This window comes from Vanellus vanellus (assembly GCF_965231255.1).
Source record: "Vanellus vanellus genome assembly, chromosome: 9".
In the NCBI taxonomy this organism is placed as follows: domain Eukaryota; kingdom Metazoa; phylum Chordata; class Aves; order Charadriiformes; family Charadriidae; genus Vanellus; species Vanellus vanellus.
In genome coordinates this window covers 14,328,520-14,355,598 of record NC_138914.1, presented here as the reverse complement: position 1 = coordinate 14,355,598, position 27,079 = coordinate 14,328,520, and the positions used below count along the sequence as shown (strand labels likewise).

Genomic DNA, 27,079 nt, shown 5'->3' with positions numbered 1-27,079 from the left:
ATTTGGTCTGTAGTGAGTGTAGCAAGACACCTCCACTTAAAGTAAAAAAAAATCCTAAGCGACAATGCAGCAAAAATGTTAAGGCTTGAGCACAGTTCTACTCTGCAGTTGTACATTTACACAACTTTGCAACTATGACATATGCAAAATAGGGCAGGATCACTTTTATAGGGGAAATAAGCTTGTTCATTCATCATTTTGAATATTTCATTTTGCCACCCAACATGTTCTCTCCCCCCCCCTTTCCTTCAAAAAGCTAATCAGTAAGAGAACTCATTCAAAGGATATTGTACGCACATGAGGCAAGGCTCGTGACAGCCTGATGGGGGCAGTTTACAGAACAGCGGTATGAAGCTGAAAGATATTAGATAATTTGGAAAAGGTCACTGGATAAGTTAGTGGTGATGCGATGGCAAATAAAAGCTCAGCACAGGGCAGCCTGCTCAGCTGCATCAATTACAGACACGTCCTGCCAGTGATCCGGACCGTGCGATGGGGTCCAAGTAGCTTACAGTTGCTGTTGTAATTATTCAAAATTCAGCAAGGCAGCAGCTCTAAATACGTAGGATGCTTCTTTTCTCCCAGGGAATGCAACTTTCCACAATAACTACATTCCCCCAAAATAACAAAGCCTGGATTAACTGGAAAGACTTATGACCACAAGAGACCCTACACAGAAGTAAGGTTATAATACGCAGCGGCACTACCAGCTCCCAGTTTTACCACAATCTCAAGATAAACGCACTTCTTTTGAAATCCCGGATCTTAAAAACATGCAACTGAGTGCAAATCTCAGTTTGCTTAATTTATGTATCTAGCTCTTGTGGCTTAGGAGAATCTTATATATATATGACCTGAGTTTATCTAAGAAAAGAAACAATCTTTACACAATGTCTTTTTTTTTTTTTAATAAAAGAAAATTCATTCTTTGGAGGCTTACTGTTGTGAGTACTTTGGACAGCTGACTACCAATGTCACTGCCAACTGAAATAACAACTGTTCAGTTTCAAAATACTTGTAAAAAGCCACAATCGTCTCTCAGACTCTCCCCACACTATCAGATCCACATTTTATCCTCAAATTAAGATAAACAAATTCTAACTATAGCATCTTTCTATTTTGCAACAGGGATCCGAAACTGAACTTTAGGATACCGGTAGAGCAATCGCTGGTTCTTGGAGGCAAAAAAGGAAGCCGTTAATTAGCACGAGCTTGGAAAAGACTATTTTGGCAGCTAAATTCTCTACAGCCTCTATCTGCAGAGGGCAATCTCGAGCACAGAGATAGACTGGATGTTCCCTGCAGCCCTTCCTTTCAAAAACTCACAGTATAACACCACCAGAGGATCCACAGGTCAGAAACAAATCGCCTCTACCCCTGTACAGCCCTACAGCTGCCTGAAAACACTGGCAGAAATATCAGAGGACAAAATAAGACGTTATGGATGTAAGACTTCAGAGACCAAGAAGGACAGAGGTGGGGGGACACCAGCAGAGGCAGCAGAAGCAGATGGGAGAGAGGGAAGAGCATTGGCAGAAACTCAGTCAAAGTGAAAGGGGGGCTCAAGGGAGGTCAGAGACTAATATTAAAAGAAGAAAACGTAAGTGATGTCAAGATAGGGGTTTGGGGGATACTCCCCCCCTAAGCAGCAGAAGTTCTGCAGAAGTAAAGATACCCATGCTGCAGTCAAACAGATCCCATCTGCTGGAATTATTTTTCTTTCCTTAATAGGATTTTTTTCCTCCTTAAATCACACAATGTCACATTCACACCAGGACTCCAATGAAGTGCAAAAAAATAAAAGTTGATTACTCACCAAGGGAAACAAAATAGTATGGGACAACAGGTCAATTATGAAGCATCACCCAAACCCAGCAATGTATTCCTCGTGTGTGTCAGTGTGGGGAATGCAATCACATAATTGGACCTGGTATCGGAATGCATCTGCACAATGGAGACCTAATTAAGATACTCTTTTTTTAAATTCCAAAATTTTAAATGCTTAACCTTGTCATCTTAATATTCTTGTCTTTTCAAAGTAATTTTCTTTAGATTGAAGCAGCGTCTACATCCTTACTGCTTTCAAAATACAAAAAAGAAAAAAGCTCACAAAAACATGCTTTACAGAATACAAGTGATAGAAATAATCACCTAAGCACAAACACAAAAGCCAGCAAAGCCCAGAGTTAAAAGCTGGGTTTGCTTTAAGGCTAAGCTCACGCTATTGCCAGTATAAGGTGCTTTGCTATTCAGGGTAGGAAGAAGGGTTCAGTCCACATTGCTCTTTACCACCATCTAACAACTGGTCAGAGCCCAGTATGACCTAATCCTGAAGACCACCCAAAGCCCTAGCTTCAAGGGCAGCGCAATGGTCATTGGTGCATGTGGCGAGTTGGGAAGAAATGCAGATTACGTTATATGGATTTAGGACCAGTAATGGTCCTTCCATTGTATTAATGACACTTTCCTACAGCTCCTCTTGCACAGACACAAAAAGGGTGGGTGGGGACAGCTCCACCTCATTCTTTTCAATTACCCAGAATACTGCTGTGTAGCCTATACTGTACCCAAAACAAGCGCCTGCACAGGAGCTGGACCTTTTTCTTCCCCTGCAGCACTCAAACGCTACGTCACCTGGTGTCTGTTAATTTATCATCCATGTCTGCCTGATCCCAGGAGAGCAATCTGCTGAACAGACACTCCAACGGCAACTTGAAATCCAAAGAAATCTGAAGAACTTTAACCTCCCCCATAGGCACGCCATCTACTCTGGCATGCAGTGACCGGCTGCCTCTAAATCCAGTCTTACAATAAACACATCACGCTTCAAAGCTCTAAGTTTAGAGACTCAGTCCTGCAATTCAGATCCAGTCAAGACCAGGATCTACTGATCCTAACGTGAATGAGGCAGCCAACCAGTTAACAAGTTAACGCTTCCTTGACTTCTGTTTTCATTCAGAAGGAACGTGCACAAATCTTGACTTTGATTCCACAAAAAGAACACTCCGAGGTCAATAAATCTGGATATTCGGCTCCAAAGGTCAATATGGGCTTACAGGATGTCATCGCTTAAAAGGTAGGCTTGATTCCTTCAGGCCAACCTTTTTGTATAGCTGCAGTACAAACTCCCAGTTCTTATGTGGTCACCGGGACTTTCACATCGCTACGGTTTAATCCGCTCAAGAGGGGATCATAGAGGGAAGTGATGCTTCCCTGGCAACAATCCTCTCCCAGCCCCTGTCCATACTGCACTAGCCAACTTTCACAAAAAGGAGAGAAGGAGATTTATGCTTGAAGTACCCCTTAAGGATTTTAGGTTTTGTTTGTTTTAGAGGGTAGGGGAAGAGAGACTGTGAAAGAACAAGCAGAGCTAATCTCCAGCTTTTAAATAAAACACAGCTACACAGATTTCTTTGCCCTTGGGCTTTTGTTTTTCCTCTTGACTGAAATCCTGCTCAGCCTCACCTGATACTGACAGGGGATGGCAACCCACCAGACCCTCACAGCCAACAATTTTTTATTTTCTTTTATTAAAAGAGGAGCCAGGCTGGGCAAACACGGACATTAAACGTGCCTAAATTTCATTTGGCCTAAAAGAAGAAGATTATCCTATTTTAATGCAACACAAGCAAAGAATTTCAAATGTTGAGATCTCCCACAAAAAAGTACGCTAGTCAGTGACAAGATGTTTCCTTATTCTCAGGGCAATGAAAAGGCTTAGACTGCCCCATTCCTGCTGATGTCAGTAAGGACTGCCCTCCAAATTACAAAATTGGGAATATGACATTTATCTCCAGTCAACTATTTAAAGCTTGTCTCCTACAGTTGTCAAAAAAACCCAACCCTGTAACTACTATTCCACAAACGCCAGCTACGTTGGTGTGTTGAGCGCTACATGAAGAAAACGAAACACCCCTTGAATAATAATAATAAAAAGATATCAAAAAAAGCACAAGATATTTCTGAAGGGGGAAGGTATTGAAAACAATGTGATTCACAAATTATTTTACTGTTGCATTTTTCCATCTTTGTATCACTCTAATTTCCCTCACACTATTCAACCTCTATTAAACAACTTCCCTGCTTAAGTGGAGTGCTCAAAAATAACTGGTTTGAGTCTCACTTTTAAACCCACAATTTTTAACTGGAATTGAAATTACGTAGAGTAGCACTGTCCACCCACAGCTCTTACATCACAGCTTTCCCACTATGCCATTAACCACTTTGCAAGCCACTGTGGGATCCCATCCAACGGAACAAGTATGTGACAAAACATAAAAACACCAAACCACAAAGATACACCATCTCCACAGTACACTAAGGGAGAAACATATTCATCATTTCTAGCCTTAATTTCACACATAAGAATATGAGAAACTCTGAAGAATAAGACACATTGTTTAATTCTTAACACTTGAGACACCTGCAGTACTGCATCCAGCTCTGGAGTCCCCAACATAAGAAGGACATGGACCTGCTGGAGCGTGTCCAGGAGAGCCACGAGGATGATCCAAGGGCTGGAGCACCTCTCCTATGAGGAGAGGCTGAAAGAGTTGGGGCTGTTTAGCCTGGAGAAGAGAAGGCTCCAGGGAGAGCTTATTGCGGCCTTCCAGTACCTAAAGGGGGCCTACAGGAGAGCTGGGGAAGGACTTTTTACCAGGGCATGTAGCGATAGGACGAGGGGGAATGGCTTTAAACTAGAAGGGGGCAGGTTCAGATTGAACATTAGGAAGAAGTTTTTCCCTTTGAGGGTGGTGAGGCACTGGAACAGGTTGCCCAGAGAGGTTGTTGAGGCCCCATCCCTGGAAGTGTTCAAGGCCAGGCTGGACGTGGCCTTGGGCAACCTGGTCTGGTGGGAGGTGTCCCTGCCTATGGCGGGGGGGTGGAACCTGATGTTCTTCAAGGTCCTTTCCAACCTAAACCATTCCGTGATTCTATGATCTTATACCAACACTGCAGGATCCCAGAGGCATTGTGTCCCCTGAACTAGGGAGGACACCTGTGCTATTACTTCAGAACAGACTTTTATGGCATATTCAACCCCTCTACCACGACAAGCAGTGAAAAGAATGAAGAGAGACTTCCTTTCTCATATGCAACAACACTAATAAAAGCAAGGCAAAAAGTTACTGGCAACAAAAGACAAGGTCAAAACTAAGTTTGTCTTCACCTGTTGTAAGAAACTTAAAACTACCATTATCCTGTACAGGTAAAAAGAAAAGCAAAGTATAAAGCTCGTATTTTAATACTCTCATCTGTATATCTTCTTATGAAAAGAGTACCTTTTATTACATTTAAATTTGCTCAATTCAGAAGTGTGCTCAGTTGTTATGACTGTTAGATATGCACTGCTTCTTTCGCATTAGGAAATAAGGCAGCTTTTAACTCATTTCACATATAGCAATTTTTACTGTATCCAGTCAAAAAGTGAAGAAAAGAATTGCAGTCCAACACACCGCAGTGCCTCAGAAAGGATTAACACTCTACCAGCAACTAGATGCTAAGACAGAAAGGAAAGTGAACTATGCCTGAGTTATCACATATGCTCCAATTAGATTTTAAAAGTCACTACATTTTAAAATAATTAAGCAGAAGACAAATGTAACGTGCCAAAACCAATGAAACGGGCATATCTAGAGCCAATCTTTTAAAAGATGTCATGAGACACATCAACAGATCATGATTTTGCAAACCAAGCAGAATTTTACGGGGTCAATTCTTGGGTGAGAGACAGTTAAACAAAATCCACAATTAGTACTAAAGTTATTCAAACGATTCACTGAACTTTCCTCTGAATTTCTTATCATCTGGCATGACATTCCTAGGTGCAACGTATGTTGAAATAAGCATTTTCTAAAGACTATGATTGTTAGCTTTTGTCTTCTTTAGAATAAGACACTTAAACACACAGTTCCTGCCTCCCCAAACTTGTTCTTGATTTCAAAGGTGAACAGTGCATTTCACTCATTTACCTTGACTACATAATGCAGTTCCCATTTACAACTAAAACAGCCGCCACATATCACCCACCTCAGCAAGAAGCACTTCATCAATAGCTCGCTCCCTCACATACGCATAACTTACAAAGCACTGTAGCTTAAATTGCCTCTCAAATCCTGTTTGTTTTTTTAAGCATCTTGTTACACTAAGCAAAAGTCTCTTATGACTTTAGAGATTATGTCCTCCTTTTTATGTATTTGATCATACAACCAGTCTGGAAAGTAAGCGTCATCCTGTCGATTAACACACCTTGAAACTTTTTCCTCAGTTAAAACACAAACAGCTCCACAGTCTAACCCTATATAGATCTGCCAGATTTTGGTTGTTTTTTTTTTTTAAACTAGATGCTGCTGCAAACAGTCTAGAAAGTGGGTTATACCTTGTCATTCAAGCAACAAAAGCGTGCCTGAACACAGAAATAAGATGAAAAATACATTGTCCTTCTACTTTCCACCACCCTGCTGCCTTGCCTGCCTGTTCTACTCCGGCAGAGGCACTAGCAAACATCCAGGCAAACTACACAAGTATTCTCAAAATGGAACTACAACTTCTTCCTCCACATAGATGATTTGGCAGCGCAAGAAGTCTCTGCTAAATAACATCTCTCAATAGTCAAGTTACACTTTGCTTTATTTCATGTTATTAGCTTTACTTCTACCTCCTTGGACCACCCTAAGGGATTCTTCTCCATTATTCTCTTCAAATACTTGCAGATAATCATATCTCCCACTTAGACATCATTTAGCCAAGTTTCATGCATTTCTTTTCATCTTCTTTCCCTCATAAATCAATCCCTTCAGCCTCTCCAGCATTCTTACTGCTCTTCCCTGAATTTCTTCCAAATTGCTGACATCTTTCAGCGACGAAGGAACTTCCAATTGCATGCTGTACTCTCGATGTGTGTTTTGTACTCTAAAGAAAGATAATTAAGCCTTTTCAAGAAATATTAATGCTCCAAGTCTGGAATAAATATAAATCAGAGATTGCATTATTTTTTTTTTTCAGAATGGATAGTAATTATCCCCGTTTCACAGAGCAGAGAGAAGCATCTGACTTATTGCTGCACACAACCGTTGCCAGAATAAGAAACAGATCTGTGTTCTGCCATTCCCAGTCGTGAGGTCTGCCAAGTTTCAGCCCACAGACGACGTAAGACAACGTTCCCAGGCTGTGATCTATAGGCAAACACAAGCCATTTCCAAGTGGCTACGGAACACCACCTGGGGAGCCCAAGGCTTGCTGATGTGAGCAGCCGCGGTGCTGGAGGCTGTTGGCACCAGCGGGACCGCGTAACACCCTCCAACGTGCCCTGGTCTGCTATCACCTTAAGCAGTCAGGCCACAAGTCTCTGATACATCTACCTGATTTTTATCACTAGGTAGAGGTTTGTTTCTAAAACCAGCCCTCAGCTATCGTCGGGTTTACCACCCGAACAAGCTCTTCAATTCCAGAGGTTAAGACTGATTCTAAATACAAGAGGACTGACTGACTGCCAGGCTGAGGCGGGTCCAAGGCAGTTTTCAACTTGCACGTTTCCTGCCCTTCCCTCCCACTCCCCAACACATTTGTGAAGGAATCGCAGGGAAATAACTTCTGAAAAATTAAGAGGAGCTCTTCACAAAAGAAATCTGTAAGAGAGACTGTATGAGGAGAGGCAAGGCTGACGAATGGGGAGGGAAGGAAGAGAAGAGTCTGATCAGTTAAATTTAATAAAAAAAAAAACCAACCACAAACAGGATGCAGACACATTAAAAAAGCAACACTGACCTAACAAAGGAATGTGAACTGCAGTTGACTTAAACAGCATCACAGCAATAGCCCTCCCCCTACACACAAATCTCTGCAACTCTTAAAGACACAGGTTTTTGGGCCCTTCCAAATTCTGCAGTTCTTTCCCCTGCTAGCCACGCGTTGTTTGATACTCTTAACTTGAGCTAGTTTAGCTTATTGCCTCTTCTTTCCAGACGTCAAGAGTACCCAAGTTTGACCCAGACTAAAGCAAAGCAAACTAAGTCGTATTATTCCGCCTACCTTAGAGAGGTATTGAATTATAGTACTCTGCTACATATTCTTCTCATTGAAAGAACTAACTATAAAGGGTCCTCTGTTTCATGGTCTGCTGTTAAACATCAGAAGAGTATAACCAAGATTAGATAACAAACACCTTGGTGAAAGGTATCATTTCTTCCCACTAACTCAATATACAGAGCAAAAAGCAATTTTCTAAATCTGTGTATGATTTTCTTAATATGACTGCTGGTTCGCAATTATAGTTCCTGCTTACATCCACAACAGTGATAAAGACTCCTTATTAGGCTTCTCCCCGTCCCATGAAGAACCATTTCCTCCCTCCAAAAAATGTGGCAACAGCAACATAAATGCTATCCTCCTGTTGTTCTTCTCTTTCACCCTATTTTTGCCTCCAGGAAAGAAAAGCTACTAAGAACGCTACATTTTTAAGCAAGATATCATCTTGATTTTCAGCTTGAACCCTTTTCAGCGTTAAGGTCATTTACACATCATTTCACCACCTACCTAAAGGTACCTATATCTCAGTGAACGCTTAAAAGCTTTTCTATACTCAAAAATGCAAAACATACATTTATCTGGTGCAACTTTTCTTTAAATATGCACTGTGCTTGCCTATTAGGCTCTCAGACTCATTTGCAAAGTCCAGCATTCGATGACAAAACTGGAATTACAGCTTGGATAGAACACAGGAGGGTTTTTGTCTAGTCAGAAATTCTTATCTTGCGATAGGAAGAAGACGAAAGGAAATTTTCTGAGGGTCAAAATTAGTGCAGTTGCATCAAGTCTTAAGTTAAAGGGAAAATAGTCCATTTTCAGCAAGAAATCAGGGAACTTCAGTTTTCTCTGTAGCTCAATCGCTATGTGTGATTGTTTGCTGTCATAGAACATCCTGATTTCTTTTCTCCCCTTGTACAACAGAAATAATCTCGCTCATCTCCTTAAAAGAGGGCAGAGGATTAACTAGTGACAAATGGACTGAAGACACTACAGAAATACAAAGTAGTTCTAGTATCGTGTAAATCTTATCCCGCAATCTGAGTTAAATGCAGCACCTATTACTGCCTTTTGAAAAGGCTCAGAACAACTTTGCTACCTTAAAAACAGGGGCAAAAAAACTCTGTAATGACACTTATAAACTCTAGCACCCATCATTCCCCATGCCCTAACCTAAGGAGGCATAAATCCTTGCTGTAGTTCACCAAGGATGAAATATACAGTAATATATATTATCATAAAACCAGGAGACACAAGCAATAAAAAAAACCCAACCCTCTCAAGATCTCTAAAAACTCATTTATCAAGCAGTTTTTGCTTGAAGGCAAGTTAGGTAATAACATGCAGAACAGAGCCAATTTAAGGAACTTGCATCCACTATACTATATTTAATAAGTAGCTACAGGTAAAAATGATTGCGGGTTTGCTTTCCTTTATTAGTTCAGAAGGACTCTGGTGCAAATCATACCTACGCGGAGAGGAGAGATTTCCACAAACCTTTCTGGACAGAGCATGATTTCTATGTTACTGACACTTAACAAGAAGGCATTTTGAGACCCGAATTTGTTGACACAGGAGATGTGGCTTCAGGCCATTCAGTCTCACGATACAAGCCACGGCCACCATCATTTCATTAGAAGAGGTATAATCCACCAAATCATCGGTGGTCCAACTGGGTATGAGCTCATTTCAAAGCTTCAGCAAACTACTGGTAACAGACTTGCAATACGGAAGGATGCTCTACACTTGACATAGATTAGTATTTGTTAGCTGATAAGCACCCACCTGGAATTCGGATTTTAAATTTGCCACTTTGTCCAAAACCACCATCTATTATTCCATCTTCTCCTGTAGACAGTTTGACTTTTAGACCCACGAAAATCTGGATGTTTGTTTCCTTTTTAAACAACGAACGACCAATCACGCTGTAATCATCCATCACCTGCAAAAGAAACGGGGCTTCATAAGTCTACGGTGACAAGAAAAGTTCTACCTATGAGTACACTAAGTTTGGTGACTTCTACCACCCCGCCCTTAGAAAACCATTTACCCCAAATGAACAAAACTCTAGATGAGTCATCAAAACTGCCGAGTTTCAGGCTATTTGTGTCTAAACCCATAGAAGACTGAATTAATGTATTTCTGCTTTCACTTCCTTTCTTCTAATACAGGAGAAGAAAACCTGCATCAGAACATGCTGTAAAGATCAGTTAATTAAAATCTCTTTTCTACTTTGAAACGTTTCCATGAAAGTCACTTAAGTACCTCCGCTCACAAAAAGTTTATTCCACTACTTATCCTACAGCTAAGTACATTATCACCTACATAAACATTCTGTCTCTCAGCTCCAGACCTGCACTCCAACAGCCGCGCTTCCAAAGAAATGACAGAATTACTCCGAGTTTCTAAATAGAGCCTTTAAATATTCACCTTTACGTACACACTGATTTGTTAAACTAAAAGCCTTATGACCATTGTATCCAATTTTAATTTCAAGGTTTGTAACCCAGTGGGAAGAACCATTCCAAGTTGAATTCTTAATTAAGCTATCAGGAACAAGAGGCAGCAAGGTTGGTGGGTAAGGCAAGATAAACAACCCTCCCTTAGGCATTACAAAGTATAAGGTGCAGTCAAGTGAGCCTAATCCTGTAGGTGTGAATATCCTTGTATACCCAACGCCTGGAGTTAGTCTACCTCGTAGCCGCGGCAAGAACATTTATTTACTTATCTGAAGAAATAAGGGGATATTACTTAAATCTTTTCAAGTTGGGTTGGTTTTTTTTCCTTTTAGTGGCAAAAGTTGCAGCTCTTCTTCATATCTTAGGAGCAATTTTTATATAAACCTAAGCGCTTCAAAGACCAAGCTGACTTAGAACAGTAAAGAATTATAACCAATTTTGAAAACTCCCCTTTATTCAGTTTGAACGATGGCTCAAAGTATTGCTGGTTTATTAAAGCTACTCTCCTTCCCTGAAGCCTCCTCCGTAAACAGTAGTGCATGTACAGACTCCAATGCCCAGTTTCATTACATACGTATGCCTCTATTTTAATGCCAATCTCAGTACGGCAGTAAACCTAGCATCAGAAATTCATTTTTTGTTTTATTTAATAGGGTTTACTTGCTTAGCTACAAACAGCCTTGGAAATGGCTGTGCAATATTAAAGAGCACTGGCAGGACCTCAGCCTGTCCCAGACCACATGCAGGAGGAGAAATGTCTACTGCCCTTCTTCCTTCTCTCACATGAAAGTTGTGGCTGCCCCATCCCTGGAGGTGTCAGAGCCCAGGTTGGACGGGGCTTTGAGCAACCTGGTCTAGTGGAAGGTGACCCTGCCCATGGCAGGGGGCTTGGAACTAGATGATCTTCAAGGTCCCTTCCAACCCAAACCATTCTAGGATTCTACGAGATGACAAGAGTACAGGCAGCTGTGCTGCCGGCTGGGTACAGAGTCGAGGCTGTAGGCAGAAGCATTTAGATGCCTCAACAACATTTGCTTCCTGAACATCCACTCCTCATCTTTTCCCAAAAGGTCATGTTTCTGGTTTGGTTTTTTTTTGGTGCGCCTCTCCTCTCCCACCCCTTCAACAAGCACTGCTTCAAAACAGCTTGTGAGCCGCTGAAGGCAGCATCACTGCTTGGCAACCTCTGGCTTAAATTTAGAACTGAATAACGTCTTTTACTAGAGCCACTGATAATAGGTGGTGGTAGAGGGGGGGAAGATAAGCTTTCAGGCACACACTTGCCTTTCTTCGGGTCTGAAATAGAAGACTAGCAGAAAAAGCAGCTGTTAATTCCAACCTGAAGCAGCACTTACATTTTCAAAACCTTCTTCATTTTTTCAGTTGCAATAGCTGGTGAAATAAAAATATTACCTCTTCCTATACATCTTTTATTCCTAAGATGAGAATTTCAAAACTGAACATTTCTCTCCTCCACCACCGGCTATGCGCTTCTCACCCCTGTGTTTGAAATACAGACCGCCTCTTCCACTCCAGCGAGGATCCTCCACCTATCTATTATTTTTGTAGTTATGCCCCCGAAATGGCACGGGAAGCCAACTTTAAAGACAATATAAACATCTTTTATTTTTCCAAGAGCACTTCAAAGGTATCTTTAACTTAATTAAAAATGGAATTACAGGGTGAGCGATCATCCCAGGCTGGCATTGTGCTGTTTAGAGCCTCCCCAGCAAGGCTGTCGGAAAAACCTCAATGATTTCTGGGAACAAGTGTTACAGGCGTCAGATACCTTTGAGTAAACTGCTAGTGATAACCTACAATTGATGACTATAACAGCAACAAAATCTATCACCATTTAGGTATGCCATAGTCGTTTAACACCTTTTGATTTTAAAACCTCTCGTCTTTTCTAAGTAAATGTGCTTTTTAGGGCCTTGCTCTTGTATACACAGTTTAGGAAAGTAACCGAGGGCTCCAGCTGCACCGTTCCTTTCACTCCAATGGTCAACTTGTTAAAAAAATCCCTCCTTGACCCGATTGATATGTTTCGCCCATATCACCATTGTTACTGGGGCATCTCTATATACCATTAGAAAAACAACTGCTTTAGGTGTGCTGAGATAATAAGTGATTAGCGAGCTGCCCGAGTGGCTGTTTGGAAGGAAACCTTTACAGCCCAAAGTCTCAGTCTCATACACTGAATACTATACATCCCATCCCATGTCGTCCATCCCCCCCGTTAGCCTATCACCAATTTATCCCTGAAGACGACTAAATAATAAGAGAACACCCGATGTAACAAGAACCAAGATAACCGATCAGCCTTTGCAATAAAATAAATGGGTGAAGGAGAGATAAGTGCTACGAAGGAAACCTCATTTTCTCACCTTTAAGACCACGTTAGAAAAATAAAAGAAAAATTTCTGGTTTCGTCTTGCTTTGTAAAAAAGGCACAGAAATGCATGTTGTTCTCTCCAACTGAAACTCAACACTTCCAATTACTTTACCAGCAATTTACCTCGAATCGCTGGATTTTAGGTTAATCCCCTTTGAGTTCTCAGAACATCTACAATGGCAATCACTTTGCCTATTAGCTGAACAGCCTTTTGGGAGATCTTTCTGCTTTTCTCTCAAACGTCCTTTTTTTTTTTTTTTTTTTTTTTATAAAATATTATTAACTTAAAAAGCCGAATGCCGCAAAGACAGTAAGGGATACGCAGTCTGCTCTGAAGCAGCAGCAAGGGGCCTAGCAATGAGGGCAGACTAATTTTATTAACTTCAGGGAAACTTCAAAAAGCTTTAGGGCTTTAATGCCAGACAGAGACGACCCCAAAAGTCAGTTTAAGTGCTGCATAAACAAAGGATTAGGGCAAGAAAAAGCTGAAGGCTCCTTGCGTTTCTTGTTTATATTGTCATATGACCTAGTAGGAGTGGGAGAGGGCTGCCTCTCTGACTTTAATCCCCCATGGTGTACAGTGGCGTTTCAGTTCACTGACCTACATTACGATAATATTTTTTTAAATTTATGGGCAGAGGTGCAGCATCAAACTCACTTAAGGACTTTAAAAAAAAAAAAAAAAAAAAGAAAAGAAAAGAGGCGGGGGAGGGGGGGAGAAATACCCAGAAGAGAAAAATTTTCTGGCTGGTAGAGTCTCCCCCTCTCACTTAGGTTAGATCAGCAGCTTAGAAAGGGATTTCAAGTTCAAAGGGAACGTCTCTGTTACTCTTGTTTTATGGCTTAGACCAGAGGACACAATAGCAGCGAGTTTATGAAATATCCCTTCCCACTTGGCTTTTGTGCTCGCAGGGAAAAAGTAAACAGCGCTCTATAACCATAGGGGAAGTACGTGCATCTCCGGCACATAACGCTTTTGCTAATACCGAGCAGTTCACAGAAAAAGTTAACCACCTCACACTCCATCTAAGCAGTACTTACGCTACCGTATATTGTTTGCAAAAGCGCAGTTAACGTTACACGTGTTGGCATCCAGTGCCAACCAGAGTAAAATTCTAAGGAAAAATAACTCTGCGATTTCCCTTTGAGCAGGGATAGCTACACTGTCCAGCCTGTTAAAGCACCCTCAGGATAACTTGGAAATTACTGTCATCTGAACACCCTCTCAAACAATCCATCACACACATATTGAGGGCAAATAACTCCGTGCCTTCACGTATCTGTGGAAAAAAAGAAAAGGGGATCAGAACAGAAACACAAAGGAGGAAACAAAACAGTGCCAGAATGAGATGGGAAATAAGAAAAGGTTTGAGACGGAGAAAGTGAAAGAACAGTGTTAAATACTGGAAAGAGACACGGAGAGAGAAAAAAAATAACCTTTTCTGATTTAATCTCAAATTATATGCTTTTAAATAGAAATAAAACAATTTTTTTTAAAAAAGGATAAAAACAGGTCTGAGGATTATTCTCAGCAAACTGATAAATGGCCCATTGAAACCAAAGCAGAAAACAACAGGAGAGGAAACAAAAAGAACCTATGACTAATACTGAAAATGCAAAATATTTTTATAACTTTTTTGTACTTCAGAAAAAGTACACTTGAGACATCTTCATCATGACCAATGACAGCGCATTTATTTCTAGAAAACAGTTTCAAGCACTTTCCATTTCCGTGTCAGAAATGGGAATATTTTGGAAGCTGCAAATTCCCGTTTCTCCTTTTTTATAACGTGGCTTCACGCGTCAAGAAAATGGTGGTACATGAGGCCGCAAAAAGGATGAAGGAGAAAGGATTTCACTGACAATTGTGTTTGCAGCCTTTTTCATTCTCCAAAGACTGTTCTAGCTCATAGTTTGTTACTGAGAACCAGGTGAACAACTTGGTACAAAGAAAAAATGATTCGGTCCAGCCACACCGTTTCCTTACATCAGCATAAAAGTATTAAAGTCTTTTCTTTCTGCAATTCCCTCCAGCACTAGAAGCTTTTGGTTGCGTGCTGGGCTCCAACGACCCTTTTTCTCACCGTCCTTTAAGCGAACAAACTGAACTTCTGCCTTTGAACGTACATCCAGGAGGAAAGAACAGAGATGAAAAGTTCATCTCCTTCAGTACTTCGTGTCTCATTACAGCTGTTTTAATAGAGCAAGAAGCCATCACGCAGATGTCTCTGCATATCCACAAGCTTTGGTTTTCAGATGTTCATCCCATCTCTCCCCAGCCTATGTTTCTCGTATCCAAGAAACATTTTCCTTTCTCTGCCCTTCTCTTCCTTTCTCAGTAAAGGCACAGTTGCATTTGAGAATTTCTAACAAGCAGCCATAAACGCCCTTCCTTTTGCTGAGCATTTTGCCATCGCTATAACCTCGTTAAAACCAGTACAGGAATGGAAAAGGAACTTTGAGAATTGACTCAGGACAATGAGAAAGAACAGCATAACCAGACCGGTTTAGATTTTAAAAGCTCTACGCATACCAGTCAGTGTCCTCCAGGCACGCACAGGGTACAAACTGGGCACTAACTTCATTATGCACCTCTATAGTGGGAGTTTCCTTCTCCCCTATTTGAAGTTTAGAAGGGCTAAATCCCCCCAAACCACAGGCACTGTATTCCTGATACAGCCTAGTTCAGGACACGTTCATTTTACCAAGTCAGAAACCAGCTGATGTCAGGATTTTATTAATCTTTACACCAATCTAGTCTGTGTTCCCTTTATGTAAGAAAAGCAACATCAACAGAGACGGAAAAAAGGAGGCTACAAACTGTTACTACATACTACACTGCTCAGGACCTCCATCTCCAGCCAGCCCTGGCTTGAAATGCTGGAAAGATTAAAACCCCTGTAATCCTTACTATCCAAGCACAAACCAAGAAAAGAGGCCGTCCTGTAGATGCAGAAGTCTTGACCTGGCCTCGTCAGAAGGATGCAGAGAAGATGGCTGGAGAGAAGCAGCTGAGAGGGTTCCTCCCAGGCTGCAGTTCTGAGCAGCCAAAAGGGCTCTGGTGGCACCTCCATGACTTAAGAAGACTCAGGCACTTTCTTCAACTATATGAAAAGTATTTTAACTGTGGTGATCTCGGGTTCCGAGATCTTAAGCATCCAAAAGGAAGCATCAGTGAGACCCAGCAAGTGTCATTTGGAACCGTGCACAGTCCTGGCACATAGCAGTAGGTCGAGGATAGTGACAGTAAGTTCATTTGTTTCCAAAGGAAACTGCCCACAAATAGCTCGGGGAGGGCAGAGAGGCACAAAGAACAGAGGCTTACAAAATCCTCACTGGAAAGTAGGCAGGCAACGAGGAACAGGTCTGGAAAAAGTTGCCTGAAGCAACTGAAGCCATAAGAGAGGCGAGAGCTGACCTGACGCAGCCTTGCGCCCCCTTCCGAAGGCACCACACAGACATACAAACATCCCGAGTCCGTCCCCTCCCCTCACGATCTCCAACTCCAATGCGTGTATCCTCTGCCCAAAGCCCAACAGTCAATCGTCTCTCTTGGATAAAAGTTTCCTTCTGCCATTTGGATAACGAGGTTTGTGGTATCGAGCGGCAACACGAGCCCGTGCCACGCTGCTGGGTGTTTGTAACTCGAATCCCAGTGAAGGTGTACAGCAGAGGGATGGTTACAGTTCCATCATATATAGGTTTAGTTCTACTTTACCTTTTCACTTTAAAAATGCCTAGGAAATTACATTTATATAAAACCTAAGTTATTTAAGTTGCAGAATTGGGCACTTAAGAAGTTAAGAAATGCCAGATGTCCATACAACCTTATTCCCTGTCCCTCTTTGATATGCCCCGTGATATATTCTTTACATGACCACATCCAAAAAAATTTCACAGGAACCCTGCCTTATTAAGTGCACAGGGGAACAGAATTAATGTTGCATAGGCAACTGTAAATCTGGTATTTCCTAACTTTCAAGTGCTTGATTTTGCAACCTAAGTAACATTCTTAATTTATTTTTGTATCCAATAAATAAAATGGTGTACTGGTTGCCTTGCTGACAAACCGATTCCCCCACAGGTGACTCTTACACAACCTCAGAAAAATCAAGACCAGCTGTCCATACACTTGTAAGACCCAAAAGCATGTCTGTATTTTAAATTTAATAATATAAATAATAACCGTAGGTGTTACTCAAACCTTGCAAAATTCTACTACCCAGTCATGTGGAGCAAGCCATTCTTTTCTTGGTGAGTGAACAAAATACCAGTCTTATCATACGAGTAAGCAAGCAGATTCTGTGGCTTTGCTGGTACACTTCTATGACAAATTTATTCCAATGCGTTAATCCATACGTTGTGTCAGTCAATAAACATTGCTACTCTTTTCACAGTACTGTTTAACAGAAACGGTATTTCTGCGTAATGAGCATACAGCTCTCCCTTCCCCTTTCCCCACTAAGCTTCTCAAACCCTAAACAAAAGCCAATAAATAAATGCATCTTTTATATTCCTATTTTACAGTGCATTTTAACTAGCGAGTGTGCCGTGCACTTTTATTCACCTGATTGCCTTCATCTCTGTATTATTACTGTATTTAGCATACCATCAGCAGCCAGGCAGAACCAAACAAACTCATGTTCAGACTTCAAAGCAGGAAAAATATTAATTGTGGCGTCTGCATGTTTACAGTAGATGGAGTGACATCCACCCACTTCTCCCAGCTGGAGTCACAGAAGGTTCTGCAGACAGCCCAGGTCACTGCCTGGGCCGGCAGGCAGCACTCCATCCGTTTTCGCTGTACAGTTTGGTCTTTTTTACTCACTTTGCGCCCATATTAGGCTGAACACCGTATCAGTCACCCAGAAAGCGTCGCTGCCTGGCTGATGCAGCGTTTTACTTGCTATCCCGCTGGAACTACAGTGCCACTGTAAGAAAATAGCAGATGAAGCATTAGCCCTAGTAAGCCACTGCAACGTGCTTTAGCTAGCAGTAAGTTAGACGATAGTTAATCGAACTATCTGAGCAGGTAAAATTTATTTCTCTTCTTTCCTAGCAGCACCGCAACCACACAACAGAAAATTCAAGGAACAGTACTTCTGTGGCAAATACTTTAAATACAGGGCACGGGCGCAACTCTGCAAAACAAATACCGGCGTTACTGGTAAGATATCTGGAAAGGATTCAGTGAAAAAAGTACCACTGTTGCTCACACACGATCCACTAACACAGGAATCTTTCCAGACGGGAATACCCTGGTGCTCCCATATTACCTCACTGTTCCCCAAGCAAAGACAACCTCCCCAGAAGTCTGGTCTCATCCCCCAGGCGAACCACAGCGGACGTTCCTACACACTGATGGGCGAGTTCATTGTTCCTCCTTCATACCCTCCTTCGGCAGTTTGGTTAAGCGTGTGGCTGAGCTACTGTAAACTTGACACATACTCTGGAAACTAAACGTCAGTGTTTCCGCTTATAAAAAGCCATAAGGAATTAAAAGATAAAACATGGCTGATAATTATTAAAAAAAAAAAATGCCATTTTCACAACCACTGCTTTTCAAAATGTCTAGCCCCCTAAAGGATAGTATTTAAATTTGTCAATGACCCAGATTATTTACTCAAACTTCCTGCAGTTGTTTAGTAGTACTCATTTCCACAGTATCTCACCCTTCTTCTGAAAGGCCAGAAAGATCTGTTAAGCAACGGTGACCTTCCATTTGGCCACTCACATAATGCACTTGCTCTGATACAGCTCTTGTTATCCTGCTGTAAGAAGAGGAAAAAATCCAACGCTTTCTTTTAAAAGATGCTGAAAGATAAGCTTTTTCTCTTCCACTCAAGCTTCAGAAGAGATGCTCTGATAAAAACCTTGATAAGTTACCCTGGCTTTCACATCTTGTTCCTGCAACAATACTTTTCTCCTTAGGGACACTTAGATCACGCCAATATTCAGACAATTAGTAACATGGCGTTATTAAGCAATAAGTGATTCTTCCATCCTCCAGAAACCAAGCATGCTAGCTACATGATGGCCTCAGTCCCCACAAGAACAAGTTCGATAAGAAAACTCACAACCCAGCAACCTACAAAACTTGGGAACAGAGTAGCTATGAATACATCTACAACATCCCGCGGCTGTGACACACGAAACTGCTGGAGAAACAAATGCAACATGATTACCATCCAGTAAGTAAAGCCTAAGAGCAAGGCAAATAACGAGAAAAATACATGAAGAACTTTGAAATACACAAAGAGAATTAATTCTTCATGTCAGAGTAACACAGAGACACAGCATCTTTAGGAAGGACAAGACTGTTCTCACAGGAAAACATTCTGCTGTGCTTAAAGTGGGAAACGATCCCAATATAGACACATCTATATTTTCCACTATACAAGCTTGGAAGTGCAGAAGGTGCAGCTTGCACTATGCCAGCAAGGCAGAGTTTTCCTTCTCCTTTTGTTTCTGCCACAGAGCTACTGATTTACGAGCATCCCTGACAATAGGACCCTGTAGCAACCATCCCAAGATAAATCCTGCTTGTGCAAACGCTTTCAAAACAGGCAGAATCTCTGAGTCACGCAGGAAAGCGTGATGCACTTCTACGCTTCACCTTTCGCAGTTGAAGCTCACTGCACTCAACCTGTATGTCCACGGAAGCCAAAGAGCAAATAACGTGACAAATATAAAGGATTTATCCCAGGAACTGAGTAACTGCTTCGTGAGTGAGACTGGAATGAATCCATGCAATGCTGCATGGAGGGAAAATTCAGAGAGGGGTGTTTCAGAGATGGTGTAAGAGTCTCTCCGCCCACAGAACTGCGAAGAGCTGACTGGTGAGCAGCCTGTCTCCAGAAGCAAAAGACCCAGGCCAACTCAATTGCTGTTTGTCTTCGTAATTTGCTTGTCTCCAACTCCAGAGGCTATTGACCTGCTACAGTTGAGCAAGCCCACGCTCGCAGCCACCACCGCCCTGTGCCGATTCAGAGGGATAAACTTTCTTCACAGCATCTCCTTTCCCCTTTTTTTCCACCAAGATTCCCACATCACGCTCCTTAACGTGACACTGGTGTTCACAATAGCCCTCCTCGGCCCTGCTTTTACCTTTTTATCAGTACAAGCCACTTGTTGCCAGCTTAGCTCTTTTTCCTATCAAAAGTACATTTGTCAGGCAGCCAAGGTTTTGCAAAAATAAAGTGTTCAGAGGGCAACGGTGTCTGCCACCACATAACCACGCCAGAAAGATGTTCGACAGATCCTTCCGCTGAACTTCTCCCCTGTCTCGAGTCCTCTTTGCAAGACAAAACTGGACTAGTATTTCACATAATTTCTAAATTATCAAGTTAAGCAAATATAAACCTTTGCCAGTGCCCTCATAGTTCTGAGGGAATGGCAGATTTTTATTTTCCTTAAAACTTACCCTTTAAGACTTACTCTAAGCCCAAAACAAATCTAGTCTAAAGCAAAACAGGAGCATGCACACACTTCAATTCAAAAACATCATATAAAAACCTAACTCCAATTTGAATCATGCAACTTCTTTGCAACCAAGATGCAATCCCAGCATAGGTGCAGACCCCAAAATGCCCCATCCTGGTTAGAAGCAAGTTTCCTGCATCATGCAGCACCTCAGACAACACTAACTTAACCAAAAAGGCAGAAGATAAATGTTTTAAAGCCAAATTTCTCTGACACTATAGTAATACATACCTAAAAAAAAAATATAATAAATCAGCAGATAAATAAGCCAGGATGTGAAGAGAGAGGCTCAAGGACAGGCTGCAGACAGGTAAATTCAAAGATCCTGGTGAGTAAGAGTAGTACGGCTTTCATTCTTTCCCTCCCAGTGCTCAGCTCACATCTTCGCATTAAAAGAGGCAAGATAGCAAAAGGGAACAGTGAGCAGTACAAAAAAGAAGTGCAAAGGTACCTGAATTTTTGTAGAATGTTTACCATCACTTGAGCAGATGAGAAAACTCAAGGAAGCTTAGGCATGACTTTTCACTAAAATTTACTGTCAAGGTCATTTGCTAGCTTAAGTATGATTTTTTTACCTTTTTAAAAGATGGTGTTTAGCCAGTTCGTAGATTTGATTTCTATGTGAAACAGCAAAAGTGTCACGCTTGCTCTTAGAGAACCAAAAAAGTCTTTGAGAATAAACCTTCTTCTTTTATTAAAAAAAAATAAACCTTAAAATACAGGGGGTGTCATGCACAAGGGGTACAAAAGAGAAGTACTGACACGCTGAAACTCAACGAATTTACAGTTCTTACTATTCCATCAGTGCTCTGAAATTAATCAGAATAGGAACAAAAAGCCAAACTACAAATGCCTGATTTCTCCTGGGTAAACTGGTAGTTAAACTGCCGGGAATTTATTTTAATTCTAGCAGCAAGCAGGGGGGCTTGGGAGAGCCCACATCAGATTAGCTGCAGCATTTTACAGATGGGTACTACTGAATTCCACTACGGTCCGGTTCCGAGAGCGAGTTTCCACCCCACGCTGAAGCCGGGAAGGCAGACGTTACGTGCCCCTGCCTCCCTCTCTCCCAGCCCTTCAGGAAACTATGAAGCTAATTTTCCCCAGCACGATTCTCTGGAGGAAAAGTTCGCTTCTCGTGAAGGTAACATGTATTTTTTAATTATTATTATTTTTTATGCCTCCCCAGGGAAGGTGAGGAGGGGGGAGCTTCCTCGCCCAACAGAGAAAGAAATTTTCCTGTGTCAGTGCCAAGAATAGACACCCTAAATTCAGCGATCCTAATCTCCAGCCATCCATCAGCAGCAGGGTGGGACCAGCTGATTCAGATTTTCTATTAGCTGGCGACTTTGTGTACTAAAATAAGTCACTGTACCACCCAATTGTTCCTGCTGCTCTGCTCCGCACAAGCACAGGCGTGACAGCAGCTACCTCAACTAACGCTGGAAGTACTTCCCCAGCAGGTCCTTTGTAACTGCCACAACCCTCTTCCCACCGACTCTCCCCCAAGTCCCTGTGTGCCCCCGCGACTTTACGACATGAGCTTTTCTTACAACATTTGTTCCGCTATCCTTTTGGCCCACATCAGGGAAAATAACCAACTCTGAGTACGTACTGTACCACAGAAGGCAGAATCCAACAAAAAAACCTGGAGACGACAGCAACTGTTCATTTACACGGCCAATTAGTATTCCTATAGACAGTGATCAAGGCCCATATACAGGGCACGCTGTGAGATAGATATAGACAGGATAAAATAATAAGAAACCCCAGCTATATATTTTAAAAAGCATGGGAAAGTATCAAAACAGTTCGCTGATATATCAGCCTAATATATTATTCTTAGTCAAATATTAAATAGCCCACATTTATTAGTTCTCTTCTAGACTAGGAAATTTGTAATTTGATTAACATTGTTGCATTGTTTACGCAGTAAAATCAATAGCAGAATACGTAAACTGGCAAAGGATTTGAAAATAACACTAAACAAAAACAATTAAAAATGCACGAGCGAGGCTAACAGCGAACTCTTAACCCAGTCAGGCAACTCACGCTCACACAGTTGGTAGTCTGCGGGTTTTCAGCTCCCATAGACTAGTGCCGCGCATTGAGAGCAAAAATAAAGAGTCTGAGACCAGTTCATTTCAATTAGACAAAACGCCAGCAGTGTGTGTCTCCACGGGTCGGGCAGTCTTCTGTTCTCATCCATATTCCTACAGCCACAGAAATCAAAAGGAGTCGGTAAGTCAGGTCTTGCTGGATATTACCGGCATAGGACACGCACCAGGGACTAAATTTTTAGCAAAGATAAAGGCAAACGTTTCATGAGTTCAGATAACTCTAGAGCATCCCAAGAACTGGTATCCAGACACACACGTTTGGTCTAGAGCTTCTCTGCAGCTTCGAGGACAGAATACTTTGGACCTGTTGTTCTGGTTCAACATCACCGTGAGCCGAAGAGAAAGGCAGCCGATCATTTCAAACAAAGGAAACAATACACCTGGGTAGCAAAATTTTGAAGAGCGACTGCTGATTTTGGGTGTCCCACATAACCCATTTTAATAGAGAAAAAATTTGCAGAAAGCTACAGATGTTCTCCTCCTACTTACCTTCCTAGAGACGGAATCGGCACCCAAAAAACCCAATACAATAGCACTGGTCTGTAGTTCCTTTGAAAAAGAACCTCCAGTAGTGGAAATTCAAAGGACAAACTTTTTTTTTTTATTAAAAAAACCCAGCAACATAGAAATCTCAGAGAAAAGGGGGAAATACGAATTGCCCGTTTAATCAGTTAATGTAGTAAGGCGTTTAGAAGAGAACCTCACTAATTCAAAATCATGCCCTAACAAGGATCTTGGGTTTTTTACTATTAAATTAGTAAAGCAAACAAAAAAGTATTCAAGAAGTCTGCATTATAAATTACAAGCATAGTAAGCTATACTAAGCGTTCAATCTCCTATAGTAAAGAGAGATATTATGCAGTATTAAACACAGCTTTATGGAATTTTGAAAAGAAGAATGTTAGATGTTTTGTTCAAAGAATCAGGTTTTGGATTAGGAAAATAAAAATTAATAGTTCTTTATCCAAAAGTTAATAAAATACCTACTGTACTAATACATCAGGTAAACATTTGCTAAAGTTTACATCAACTCCGCTCATTTAGGGGCAATTAAGCAATTACATTATTTATATATTGCACATCTCCACCTAAATTATTCCTCATGAAAAATTTCACTATGGGATGTATAAACAAATGGTTCTCCTCTGATTACTGACGGGTAACTGCCACCAAGATCGAACTTACAACAGCAGCATAACAATACCAGGCTACTATAGAAAGTTTATCTATCTGTATTGAAGGGACAGTAAAGATTCCCAGTTAAGTTTTACTCTAGATGCTAACTCCTCCAGAAAGCACCTCTATCTTCTGCCTCAATGAGGTGGGTCAAGTACATACACTGGAGTAGATTAACACCTGTTCAACACAAACAACATGCACTAAACAAGGCTCCAACTTCTCCACGTCATGAGTGTGATCCCAACTTCTGCATGCTATAGCTCTGTAAGGCATCTTGTAGAAGAGTCTTTTTGCCTACTAAAATAAGTGCTAATAGTCGAGGTTCTTATTTAATAAAATATGAACATGCATAAAATAATTAAGCGTTGTGTTATTTAACCTAATGCTAATTTTTATTTAACACTGCCTTTACGTTTTCAATGTACTGCAGAATAACTGTGTACAATATGTCAATGGAAAGCCAGAAGTTTTGTCAACAGGGAAGAGAACAGATGTGCCACTTAGGAAGGTAAACAAACAAAGCAAGTTTGCAGGAAGAACGGAGTGGCTAAACGTCAAAAGGATCGATCACTTTTAAGCAGTGATTTCTGACTGTTTGCAAACAGACAAGCTGTAATACACGGGTATACAAACATAAGAGAAGTGTGTATCAAGACTATGGAACATAACAGTGAAAATTCTGTAGCCCACCCATATACGTGGTTACACAGAACAAGTATTTCCCCTTCCCACGTAGGGCATTAAAAAGACAGCTCACCCTTTCCACTTGTCCTTCTTTATGCTTCAGTTTGTACACTTTCAGCTTTGGAAGGAAACTCTCCACGTAGTTCTTGTCTTCCATGCCTTGGAGCAGTACCCCATGGAACGCCAGCCTGCAGGTATTTGCGTGAATATCTGTATCCAGCTTGGAGCCGATCACAAGGCACAGTTTAGGACAAGTGACCGGTTTTTCAAACTCTAGCAAAGCCCACTGTTGTCTTGGGAGCTGGACTTCTCCTGCCTGGTCATTTTCTTTGTTCTCCTCCGAAGAATTTGAGTCCTTGGACAAATATTCCTCTTGATAAAGATAATCTTTTTCAAAATCAAAAACATTTTCTTGAATTTCTTCATTGAAGTCAGCAGGGGCTGGACTGAAAAACATCACTCTTCCCATAACTGTTTCGTGACCAACTGTGATGTGGAACTTGGCCTTGGTCTGAAGAGCTCCTCGAAAATACTGGATTTTCTTCAGGGAAATTATTGCAGCATGGATGGTGTGAAGGGATTCTGGGGTGCAAATCAGGCCTCGTTCTAGCAGTTTGGGATCAAACTGGGTTACACAGATGCCTACTCTGTCACCCTGCATAGCGTAAGTCACAGGAGTATGGAACATCTGCATGGACTTGACTTTCTTTGTCACCTATTGATAAAAAAAAAAAAAGCAGCAATTAAACACACACGAGTGCATCACAAGCACAAAGCCACATATCACACCCTGCTCTCTTGTAAGATGATTGACCTTCCAGAAGAGTCCACAGTTCAAACAGCAGAAAGTGAACAGACTGATAACGTACCCCATCACTCAGAACTACTGCAGGTTTGAACCCCTTCACTTAGCCTCTCTCTGTTCATAAGACTATCACAGCCACAATCATGCTGATATTTGCATCATCTGTGCTGCAATACATACTATCTGCAAATCAACAGCTATACCCACCCCGTGGAATAGCTTACTTCACGTACGCCCAAACACCTGTACCACTCAAAAGTGTAGCCCTACCCATACGCACCCACGTGACTGTGAAAGTTTTTTCATACGCTTTGACTTAGTTGAATTCAAGTGTACAATAGTCAGAACAAAAAAATCGTTTCCTAACAACGTATTCATACAACGAGTACAAAGTAATCTTGTAAACGATCACTGCAAAATAATTAGTAAAACAAAAATCTACCCTCTCCTAGTCTGTGACATTCCATATATTAAAAAAAAAAAACAAACGTCCTTAAAGCTTTTTTTGCAAAGATTTGAATGTTCATAAATATATGGCTAGCATCACTCTCACTAAACATGGGGTTCCACCTGTTAGGATTATCATAGGAAAAGTGCAGCACCGACTGCCACTTAAAATGTATTTAGCTCTTCCCAGACGATATAAAAGTTTGACCTTAATGAGCTTACTATTGTATTAGTTCTCTCAAAGAAGAGAGAAGAATGAAATAAGCTTTTAAAGAGCAGCCTAGGCTCAGCTTGATCAGACCGAACCAGTTTAGTTTAGCAAGGGTTCATTCCGGCTTCTCTTTCAGTTCTGGCAAGCATCCTATAATAAAATATCCCCCACCCCACCCCAGTTTGTGGGTAATCAAATGTTTTTTCTGACAATGTGTTTATGTTGCCACCCTGGTGCTGGATAGGTAACTACTCCGCTTGAAGTCCCTATAGTAGATACCAAGCTTTTCATACTGAAATGATATTTTTGGCAATAAAACCAATTCTCCCATAAATAAATACTAAGTACTTGGGCAAGAGTCCTTAGTACAGAACAGTTATACACAATGTATTTTTGAAGGGCTGAAACTTCGAAATTCAGATCCAAGAACTGAACTCTTCATGGGAATACTCTATTCCAGAGATTTCTTTAGTGTGTCTTTATCAATATACAATAGGTTATACTGTAAACGCATACAGAACACTTAAGACTATATCTCAACTCTCAGTATAATTTCTTCTTCTCTTTCCCTCTTCTTCATGCAAATTCCACAGCTATCACAAAGGTTCACGTCAAATGCTACTGTGCAATTCCCGGCAGTCAAGCCATTGGTATTTGTCTTACTCAGCCAGAACTGTTCTCAAATCGATCTCCAACCACCGCATGCCCCTTCGCAGCCCATCCTCTAATTCTGGCCCACCCTATTTATCTCCTAACTCCTGCGAATAAGAAACCAAAATACACAAGTACTGATGGAAGAGAATCCCAAACCAAGGGATAGGACTCAGCAGATCTGGTCTTTATTCTTGGTACGTCACACAGCTTAGAGCACATCATTTAGGTTAGACAACTTGGAACAGTCTAGAGAAGTTAACTATATTAATTTAAATCACAGAATCATTTACTCACAAGATAATATTGAAAAATCAGCTTTTTTTCCCTGCATCTTGGATGCAATACACAAATGGAAACAAAACTGTTTTTCACCTTTTTCACAAAGCCTGCTGCCCTATATGAAGGGCAGAGTACCTGGCTTCAGACAAATCTTTGTATGCCTATTCCCAACATCACCAAACTAAGCAATACTAAAAGACGACCGTAGCTAAAAAAAGGAAGAAAGACTCAGAGGGGAACAAATTGCAGAAACTTAGATCAAAATAGAGGAGTGGATGAAAAGTCTATTGGCTGAACTAAAACCTTCAGTAACTGGAATATAAAAAGCTCTCCAAATAA

The 27,079-nt window shown here is 41.2% G+C and overlaps 1 protein-coding gene across 1 annotated transcript in view; it reads right to left on the bottom strand.

Annotated features, from left to right (window-relative positions):
- Window positions 1-27,079, bottom strand: part of EEFSEC (eukaryotic elongation factor, selenocysteine-tRNA specific) — a gene marked incomplete at its 5' end in the record, with an annotated part of 132,879 nt that overhangs the window by 32,786 nt on the left and 73,014 nt on the right. The window contains 2 exons of the mRNA XM_082487799.1: window positions 9,811-9,967; window positions 24,418-25,059. Coding sequence (XP_082343925.1) covers window positions 9,811-9,967; window positions 24,418-25,059 — 799 coding nt within the window. The remainder of the gene's footprint in view (window positions 1-9,810; window positions 9,968-24,417; window positions 25,060-27,079) is intronic.